General features: G+C 34.3%; 2 protein-coding genes across 2 annotated transcripts in view; one reads left to right on the top strand and one right to left on the bottom strand.

Annotated features, from left to right (window-relative positions):
• Positions 1–792, top strand: part of LOC137631092 (uncharacterized) — a 2,735-nt gene extending 1,943 nt beyond the window's left edge. Inside the window, exon 3 of the mRNA XM_068362727.1 lies at positions 457–792. Coding sequence (XP_068218828.1) covers positions 457–588 — 132 coding nt within the window. The 3' untranslated portion in view covers positions 589–792. The remainder of the gene's footprint in view (positions 1–456) is intronic.
• LOC137631093 (nuclear pore complex protein Nup93-like) overlaps positions 1–11,010 on the bottom strand; it is a 479,887-nt gene that overhangs the window by 198,461 nt on the left and 270,416 nt on the right. The gene's annotated exons all lie outside the window — the stretch shown is intronic.

Raw genomic sequence — 11,010 nt, 5'->3', positions numbered from 1 at the left:
ATTCAAAGATAATATCACTTTTGACGATTACGTAAACTGTTACTTTTTCACGTTTTCATGATATTGCATAAAACCTTGAACAATTTGTAAGTTAAAGACTCTTTATTCAAATTATTTTTATTTAATTTGATGTTATATATTAACAAAAACCCCTCTTGGAAAAATAAATTTTTCCCATAATCAAGAAAATATGAAAGTTCTCACAATCAACAAAATTAATCTAAATCGTTTCATCCTTTTACAAAGATAATTACTGTATACCAAAATCAAAAGAAAACTTTCATGTTTTCTTTTAACTATGCCACAATTTTCCCCAACAAACCATCATCATTTTAATATCCACCAAAAACTAATTTTACCTTTATAAACTTTCCCCAAAGATAATCAACTCTTCCATACATTGCTACAAATTCGATAGTTCCTTTTTAATTAACAGAGTTCCTTCTTCCTTCGCAGGGGAAGTACGTGCAATCCTTGGCCATCAAACTGGGCGCCATCATGGAGAGTCTGTACAGTTGTCGCAGTAACAAAATGAACTTAGGGCAGCCTCCCTCCGCTGGCGCCCATCCGCAACCCACGTGCGGTTAGAAAAGCATCCTGCATTATCTTCATGCCGTTTAATATCATCCCCACCATTGTTCCGAGCCAAGACATCATCGCCATTACCTACCATTGCATTATCCTAATTTATATTCACCTCAAGAGGACGACAGTGAACAGCATTTATTGCTTCTTTTTTTATAAGGGTTTTTGCTTCATCTAGAAAGGATCAAAGGAAGAACGAAATAGAAACCATCTCAGAGAAATACAAAAGAATTGGAAGTGTTCCATCCCTATTTGCATTTTGTCCCACTAGCATCAATAGAAAAAAAATGCGATTCAATGAAAAGTCATAAAATTAATTTTGTATACTATTTAAGCCATTGATATAGTTCAATAAATGAATAAAGACGCAGACATGTCTTCTCTTAGTCATTATGGATTTCGTCAAATTCATTAGAAACCCCGAAAGAGGGAGAAACGGGGGAAAAAAAGGCCGTCACAAGAAAACGAACATTGGAACATGAAAAAAGGACAAACGCTGATAAAGGGTTAGATTAGGCCGCCAATAGCGCAGTAGCCTTGGAAGACCCAAGATTACAGAGATAGACGTGTTATTGATAAACAAATTGCCTAACTTATCTCGATGGCGATAATAACGATAACTGTCTCTGTACCAGATTTTTTTTAACCCTTTCTGGGGGTCGTTGGAGACTTTGGCTTTATTGGGAAAGGGACAAGAGACATGGAACCTACTTAGAAGTTGAAGAAGGGGAGAAGGACTTGGTTTGGAATCCTGACTGAATGGAACGCTACCCGTTTACATCAAATCCCAATATTCTTGGAATCCTAGAAGGAAAATAAGCCATCTCCTCGTGTCATGAAAATCAACCAGAATCCGCCATTTTGAAAAACCGACGACCGCCATTTTGAAAAGACAACAACGATGGGAAATGTCACTTTCTTCATTGCAATGCCACGACAATCACTTCTATTTTTCATTTCACTTCTGCTGGTCTTAGATGTAACAAAATCCTCCAGATAAGCATAAACAGTTAATTATTCTCGAGCTTAAATTCACTTGAATTATATCCTTTATAAGACAGAGTAAGTTTAACTACCTCATCAGTGTACTAACCGCAATTGAAATTTGATTCTATGTATATATGTATATATGTGTATATATATATATATATATATATATATATATATATATATATATATATATATATATATATATGTGTGTATACTGCATATACACATACATACTTACAGCGCATGTTCAACTATGTTAACTGTAACGAATACTGTACATTACAAAAATACCGACACGCTACATTCGAGTAGCCACATAAGAACATGTATACATGGAGAAGTACATAATTACGGCTCCTATTGCAAAGGTAAATGAAATAACTTTACATATCAAGTTACCTGTTAACAGAGAGTCAATTATTTCAACATAGTTACTTGTATTACTTACAAAACGTGTTAAGTGCACTAGTCATCTCATTAGGGTTAGTTCTTAGGTAGAAGTTATTTTTGCATTATGTTCGTCTATTCTATTAAAAAGCATTTTGTGTTATACTGTATGTCATAATTTTTATGATTACTCATAATAAAATCATATTTATTAGTAAATTATCTCTTGATTTCATCCTCGAAACGGTTGTCTGTTTCCAAACAAAAGGAGTGTTCCAATATTGTAGGATTAATTCATAATAAAAGTAAGATAAATAGCAGATTCCACTACTGCTGAAAATGATAACTCACTAGTTTTAAAATTTACAGGATAAAATAATTACTTTTCCACTAGTGTAATTGAAAACGTGCTTAATTTATACGAAAAAAAATAAAATATAAACCGCAAAAAAAATAGTGCAGGCTGAAATTGGTTCATAACGCTAATTAGAACCCATAGAAAAAAAGGTTCTAATCAGAAACCATTAAAAAAATCTACGGACGTAAAACATCAGGCTTTATCGGTCCTTCCAGTGGTAATAAAATGCAGTAAATACTAAACCGTTTTTTGAAACTTAAGGCATAAAGCACTATTCTTCCTCTGTTGATAACATACAGTAATTAAGGCTTAAAAAAAAGACACTGAAGCAAGACTCACTCCTTTTCATGGCATGTAGTGAATAAAGATCTTGAGGAATATTCTCAAAGTGTTATATTGTGGATAAAGCTAAATAATTTACATTTCTTTGGTGTTTTAATGGGTATTCTTAACAGTATTTTTATGAATAAAATTATCCATCTATCTATCTACCTATTATATATATATATATATATATATATATATATATATATATATATATATATATATATATATATATATATATATACACAGTATATTATACATACATATATATACACATATATTTACACAATGGTCCATATCTATGGACATAAATAACATCCTAGAACATTTTAACCACTTTATCAAGTAAGTGACTTATACACTTTGCACAGGGAGGATATCCTCAGACTGCCTCCTATTAATCAAGTGACGCTCCAAGTTACACTAACATCTCATATGTAAGGAAAGCATTGGTGCACCCTTAATATGCCAAGCCTATAGTACTAATTCTGTGAAATCTACACTGTGATGGTAAGATACGGTAATTACATTTCCGAAAGCCATGATACTTTTAGAAAGGTTAACGCTCTAACTGTACAAAATCAAAAGTTCATATAGTACATCCATTTCCCTGTCCAGGGCCTTGGGACACTGCTCCCCACCCCCCACCCTCCATCCAACAATGCTACTCACTCTCCGGGAGGAGGTGCACAATTACCCCCTCTCGTGACTAAAGGCTAGTCTATGATATGTGGACACTGATCCGGAGCAGGAAGGCGACACACAAACACACACACATATATATATATATATATATATATATATATATATATATATATATGTGTGTGTATGTGTGTGTGTGTGTACTCTTAACAAGATTGAACTCTTGTCTTAACATTAATTTTATGAAATATATATAGTATAAATCAAATTTCTTAGCTCGTCAATCCCTCGTCTTCTCTTCCTTCCCCTGCTTCTTTTGCAATCTCCATGGACTCATTCCGTTATTCTTTTTGTCCAATTATTACCTGTCATTCTCAATATATGTCTTGATCATGTCCATCTTCTTTTTCTTACATGCTAGCATATCCTCTACTTTAGTTTGCTCTCATATCCATGTTGCTCTTTTTCTGTCTCTTAGTGTTATTCCCGAAATTATTCTTTCTATAGCTCTTCGAGTTGTAACTAGCTTATATTGTAAGACTCCAGTAAAGCTCCAAGTTTCTGATGCATAAGTTAATACTGGTAAGACCATCTGATGAATTTCCTTTTCAGAGAAAGTGACATTTTACTTTTAATAATCTCATTTTATTTATCAAAAGCTCTCTATCCCATGTTCGTCTTTCTTTTAATTTCGGTTATGTCCGTTAACAATCTTTAGAGTTTCGTCCATAACCCCTATTTGTTGCCTCTTTTTTTTCATTGAACATTAACTTAGTTTTACTCATATTCATTTTCAGTCCTACATTTCTGCTTTCTCTATTCAAATATTTTATCATCTTTTGCAATTTCCCCCATGATTCACTAAACACATTTATGTCATCAGCAAATCTTAAGATGTTAATTCCGATACTTTCTCAAATTAAATTCTTTAAAAACTTCTAGGCACGCTACTCAAATACATAAAATATATATAAGTATATATATATATATATATATATATATATATATATATATATATATATATATATATATATATATACATACTCGTATGCATGTGTGGAGAGAGAGAGAGAGGTAGCACCTTGCAGCGGTGAAAGAGAAGAGGTAGGAGAGGAGGAATGAATTTAACAAATCCCCCTTCATTCTACCCTTTTAAGAAATGACATTAATCTTTCCTATAAAAAATATAAAGATAAAGAGAATTCAATATCTCAACAAATAATATTTATTACGAAACAAAGCTTCGACGAATTAGATTTTGAATTTATTCTCACAAAAGAGAAAAACAAAAGACTCGATGGAGAGGAGTACAGACTGAGGTGTACGCCGTACCAGTTACTGGGAGCTATCGAACGTGATCATATTAAATTACCGGATGTCTATTCAGAGTCTGTCGAGATCAGAACTAAAAAAGGAGAAATGGAAAGTCTTAGATCAATTGCCAACAAAGCTCATTGCCTCAATGATGCGTCATTCGTTCATTCCCTCCATTTTCGTATCCGCAGTGGTGAAAGGGTTAGTGTATAGACATGATCAGCAAATCTGTACTAGTTAGGGCCACTTTTACCAGGGTGGTTTGATGTGAGCGATCAGATTAAAGTCTCCCATCATCATCAATCCGCATTGGCCATCGTGGTGATGAAAACTGACCAAACCCCAGACATGAATAAGGATATGTCTGAGGCCTTTGCGCTGCATTGAACTAGAAACGGCCGTAATTGTTGTTGTGTCATTTATCCTCACCCCCTTTATTTAAGTCATAATGATTCCATTAGTTGGCTAATAATTAATTACTGAAGCAGCTATGAAAAAAAAAAAAAAAACTGTAGACTGAGTCCGTCAATCAATGACAACATCAGGAATGGGAATAGAAATCTACGTGAAGCAATATGAGAACACAGACCGATTGAACAGAAAGCTAATGACACCACCGGAGACGGGGGATTAAAATGCCACGGGATTCCACTCTATCCTCCAGGATGTGGTAGGACTGACGACGGGAGGATTAATGGTGTGAATTCTTTAAGATGGACTGAACGATTACAGGCTCCATAGTTCGAAAATTAATGCAAGACCAAACTTGAGCGCCCAAGGTCTCTCTCTCTCTCTCTCTCTCTCTCTCTCTCTCTCTCTCTCTCTCTCTCTCTCTCTCTGTTGGATAAAGAAGTACAGTAGATGTTGCATCTCAGCACACGATTTACAAACTGAGGAAATTTATTTAACTACTTTTTGAATCAATGTTAATTTTCATCAAGGAGCAATCCTAAGACCTTATCATTCATCACTGTAATAGAGGAAGCTACATTGGAGTACAGATAGGATGCTGTTTTAAGCTGCTTATACATATGACTAAAATGTTCACGTAAGAGTTTGAGGAAAATGTTTAAAAAATGTGACAGCAGAATAGAACTCAACAAGGACGAAACAAACAATGCTTTTAAGGTTGTGAAGATGAGAAAAGGAAGGAACACAAGTCAGGAAAGTGTTATTTGAAAGCTATGGGAAAGGTGCTGGACTATATTAAGCAATGAGAGTTGAATGCGATAAAGTAAAACGAGCAATGCTAAGGAAAGCAAATTGCTCGGCGGAGTTCAATATAAACGAAATATTAAGAGAAAATCCATTTGGCCTTTTGCAACATCTCATTCCAAGTTACTTCTTTCAATAAAGGGACTAGTGTTGACCGTTTCGGGAATCGGGAAGGTTGGAGTAACTGGTATGGGAATGAGCGAGATGGCAGCAGGAATGCGACACCATAGTGATAATAAATGTAAAATATAAACTCTAGATATGAGTTAAATTTTGTTGTCCTTAGAAAAAGGAGAATTTTTCTGTCCCCTTCTGAGGACACATTTGTAAGTCAACCAGGTAATAAGGGAGCAGTGATCAAATTAATTTCTGGACTAATGTTAAGCAAAAGTATCAATAAGAAAGTTGATTAAACTATTAGCAGAAGACCATAGGGTAAACGAAACCAGGACTTCACTACTTACTGTTTTCGGGAACCTCATATGAGACTTATCATACCATCACCAAACAATACTTCTACCCATGGGGGGGGGGGGGGGGGGAAGCTGACAGGAGCAAAGATTTAGTTCAAGTAATGGTAACTAGGCAATATGGACCCGCGGTGGGGCCCGGTGAGGCCATTCAGCGCTAAGGTGAAACGAAAGGGGGGGGGGGGGAGGCTGCATTTGCACTGTGAAGAATGAATATGTGTAAAGAGGTTGGTCAGCAAGACAGACGAAAGGAAGCAGGAACGGAGGTAGAGAAAAGAAAAGGCCGAAGAGACGAAGCGGACACTCTTAAATAATGCCTACAGTAATCCACGAGTAGTGTATCCACGTGTATTGCATTGGTGGCATTAGGAACCCCATATGGGACAAAAGTAGAAATGGATATTGGATTTATGCATTTAGGCTGGGCCTTCTGGCATTGAGACCAGGGAGGCAATTCAGAGGATGGCTAAAAAGTGAGTGCAGTTAGAGGCCGGAGAATTGCTAAAGAGACCATTATGCAATGCCTAGAGTGCCCCGCTTGTGGCGCCCCGATGGCACTAACCCTCAACGAGATAAAGAGAATATGTCTCTTTGACAAAGAGATTCTGACACAGGAGGAAAAAGGGTTCGGCAGTCTCACTGATGCAAATGCCCTTGGAAACAGTCACACCAAAGTAGGGACGCACTTTACCACAGTCTTTAATAGGGTTACTAAACGTCTTGGAAAGAACATTCTTGTCTACAGTCATCATGTCACATTTCAGTCCTTTGCGTAACTGGTTTGACGTAAATTTAAAGGGGACTATTCTGCAGTCGTTTGCGATTGGAACAAAATCGTATTAGGAAATTAAAACTCTTTTACTATCATGTAGACGATGTATGTATCAGGAATAAACTCTCATTTTTAGTGTGAGATCTACTGTATAACATGTAATTACCATTACAATCAAAGAGATTTTAAGGGCATTCTGTCTAATATACACAAATACACACACACACACACACACATATATATATATATATATATATATATATATATATATATATAAACATATATATATATAAACATATATATATATGTATATATATATAAACATATATATATAAACATATATATATATATGTATATATATATAAACATATATATATGTATATATATATATATATGTATATATATAAATATGTATATATATATGTATATATATATATATATATATATATATATATATATATATATATATATATATATATATATATTTACAAAATATAAGCCAGGCATTTTGTTTGGACGAGATGTACTGGTTTAAAAATATCTGTAAGTATATTCGTACTCTCACTGTACCACATGAAAAAATAAAGAGACCTCACTCAATAAATCAATCCTCTAAAGAAGTATCACGAAACTAGCCAGGCCTTAATCTTATATTTTCTATTTCATTTTCCTTGTGGTTCTATTGCGTCAGAGCATCGCGCTTCCCTGAGTTTTAAGTCTATATTCACATACGGTTGTAAACCTATTCGGCGAAGTCGTTTTGATAGAATCTATTCAGGCGATGGTGGTTTTCAGTTTTAAGGCTGACTTCTGCTACCCTCATTATATCGAAAGTCTCTTTCGCATAATTTCGTTTCTAAAATTTCTGTTATATGCTTTACCTACTCAGAAATTAGAGCCATTTTTTCCTCACCTATATAAATATACATGTGCTTCGCTGTCATATATATATGTATGGATGTATACAAATTTGTATGTCCTTATGTATGTATGCATAGTTTTGTTTTATACAGAATGAATTACTATATAGTACTATAAGTAGTGTGTGTGTGCAAGTAGAGCCAAATTCACAAGTCTGCTAACACTCCTAACACCTGGAAACTATTAGTCAATAAATATTTAGATTATACTGTACACATACACACACACACACACATATATATATATATATATATATATATATATATATATATATATATATATATATATATATATATATATATATATATCTTCATCATTATCTCCCACGCCTATTGACGCAATACTTCTCCCTTCTTCATCATCATCTACTTCGCGCTTCATAGTCCTCAGCCATGTAGGCTTGGGTCTTCCAGCTCTTCTAGTGCCTTGTGGAGCCTTGACAAACGTTTGGTGAACTAATCTCTCGTGGGGAGTGCGAAGAGCATGCCCAAACTATCTCTATCTAGGAGGATTAATACTATTTTTCCTCCAAGATGTCTATCTACCCCTCACCATAATCTCATCTACATATCGCACTTGAGTAATCTCTCTTATAGTTTCATTTCTAATCCTGTCCTGCCATTCAACTACCAATATTTTTCTTGATTTAGTTTCCCAAAATTCTAACTGATTTCAAGCTTAATATTTACAATTTCAATGTGTATACCATTACTACAACTACTACTTTTCCTTATTATATGAATATACCGGTACATTTTCATGTTGTTTTTTAGGCTAATAATCTTAGAGAAAAATCTCTTATGTAAATATGTTGTCCAATAAACTAAGATTGAAGGAGGTTATGTTTTACCCCCTGTTTGTGTGTGTGTTTGTTGGTAAACAAATTCCTGGCTACAATCTAAATCGTAGAGTAATGAAACTTGCGGGGATTAACTGTGATGAAAAAAGCTGGAAATGACTAAATTTTGGAAGGTCAAGGTCACTGTCAAGCAATATGCTCAATTCACGCAATCAGTCAATAGTTTGAATATCGTTGCCATATAGACTTCAACCTTGGTTCACATTTGAGTGTATGAAAATCCACGCCAATTAATACATGTTAGGGTCAAAGGTAAAAATCGGGTCCAAGGTCAAGCAGAGGGTGAAATTCCGGTCATCAAACATACGGCGACAATTGAAATCGTAAAGTGACGAACCTTGCAGGGATTTTTAACTGTTATGTAAAGAGATGTGAAGGTCGAATGTCAAGTTCGATTCCAAGGTCAAGGTCAACAAAAAGGTCAAATTCCGGTAATTAACCATACGGCAACAAGTTCAATCGTAAAGTGACGAAACTTGCAGGGATTTTAAACTGCTATGTAGAGAGCTGGAAATGATTCATTGATTCTGGGAAAGGCACATTGGTTTCCAGAAATAAGCTGCAGTGGCGGAGGTCAGCACTGAGTGCTATTCTAGTTACCATTATTATTATTATTACTTAAAAATTGGCTTCTTCTCAAACTTTTCATAATTTTCTGTGACATGTAGTACAAAAATATGTTTTCCAATTTGACTAGATTTCTCTTTTAATTTGTGAATTTCTATCGAATAAAATGCCTTGTCTCACTTCCATTACCTGAAAATTGGCTTTTTCTATCTCAGTATTTCCCAAAACTGAATTTTTATCTTTCTTTCCTTTCCGATACCTCCCCATTATACTGTCTCTTTCCTTTACATCAAACTATTCTTTCGTCCATTAATGTTTTCCTTCTAAACAACTCATCAAATTTTCCCATTCTCCTTTGTGAACCCAATCACAACCTTGCTTCCTTTTTTTTTTTTTTTTTTTTTGCAGACTTGTTTCCCTTTCACCATACAGGAAGAGAACGCCCCTTTTGCCTCCAACAGATTGGGCGTGAAAATTGACCTTTTGCCTTTATAGACCAGCTTGGGTAACCTAATTATTATGGAGTACCATTGTAAAGTACAAAAAAAAATAGAGCAAATATGCAGCCATGGGGGCACTTATACCGCAAAAAGACCCATACACAATATAAGGCAAATTTCCTTGCAAAACTCCCATTCATATATATATATATATATATATATATATAAATCACAGGTAAACATGAAGCTCAGATGCAAAAGAACCACAGGGAAAATTATAAAGAGAATTATAAGGCTAAATCCTGACTAGTTTCGATATTTCATATTTTCATTTACCCTATGGTTCTTTTGCAATATATATATATATATATATATATATATATATATATATATATATATATATGAGGTTTCCCACAAAAAAAAACATAAATGGCAAGTTTTGTTTAAAAGACATTATATTATATTATATATATATATATATATATATATATATATATATATATATATATATGGATATATAAACGTTTACAACACTTCCAGAAGGCTTAATTTACTTGCAGTTCTTTCTTCGGAGAGCCTCGACCAAATTTAAAATGCTTCCAAAAGGCTAAAATCATTGGTTAAAACACCACTTGCGCTCACTGCTCATACCGTAAACTTATCAGATTTCAGTGTTCCTTTCTTGAGAAATTCCGCGAACACCAAGGAGGAAAATTTCAATTCACAGTTGAAATGTTCCGCAGTGAATTTTAAATAGGACTCATAAAGCCTGATAAGTACAAATGAAATATCTTTAAAAATATTGAAGTAGAGAAACATGAGAACTAAAAGTATTTCTTATTCGTATTCTTTCTAGTGGAATCATTTAGACCAACTTCAGATCCCTATATAGCTATATACTTCCTCTAATATCAAAGTAAAAAAAAAATGTATATGAGGTGATGCATTAATCTTTAAGTGTTTTCGTCGTGGTATAATTCCGGCTGTACAGGACATAAATGATTAGAGAGCCATGAGAGAATTAAACTTGATTGTGTGTATACTTCATGTCTTTCATCTCGCATTGCAACAGACTAGAACGAATAACTCGGATTACAACCATGCCAATAAAATACCTCTAGACAACGGCCATTACCATCGTATAATCATAAGCGGAGAAAAGGATC

This window comes from Palaemon carinicauda, chromosome 39 (assembly GCF_036898095.1).
Source record: "Palaemon carinicauda isolate YSFRI2023 chromosome 39, ASM3689809v2, whole genome shotgun sequence".
NCBI classification, from domain to species: domain Eukaryota; kingdom Metazoa; phylum Arthropoda; class Malacostraca; order Decapoda; family Palaemonidae; genus Palaemon; species Palaemon carinicauda.
This window is presented reverse-complemented; position numbering and strand designations above follow the sequence as displayed.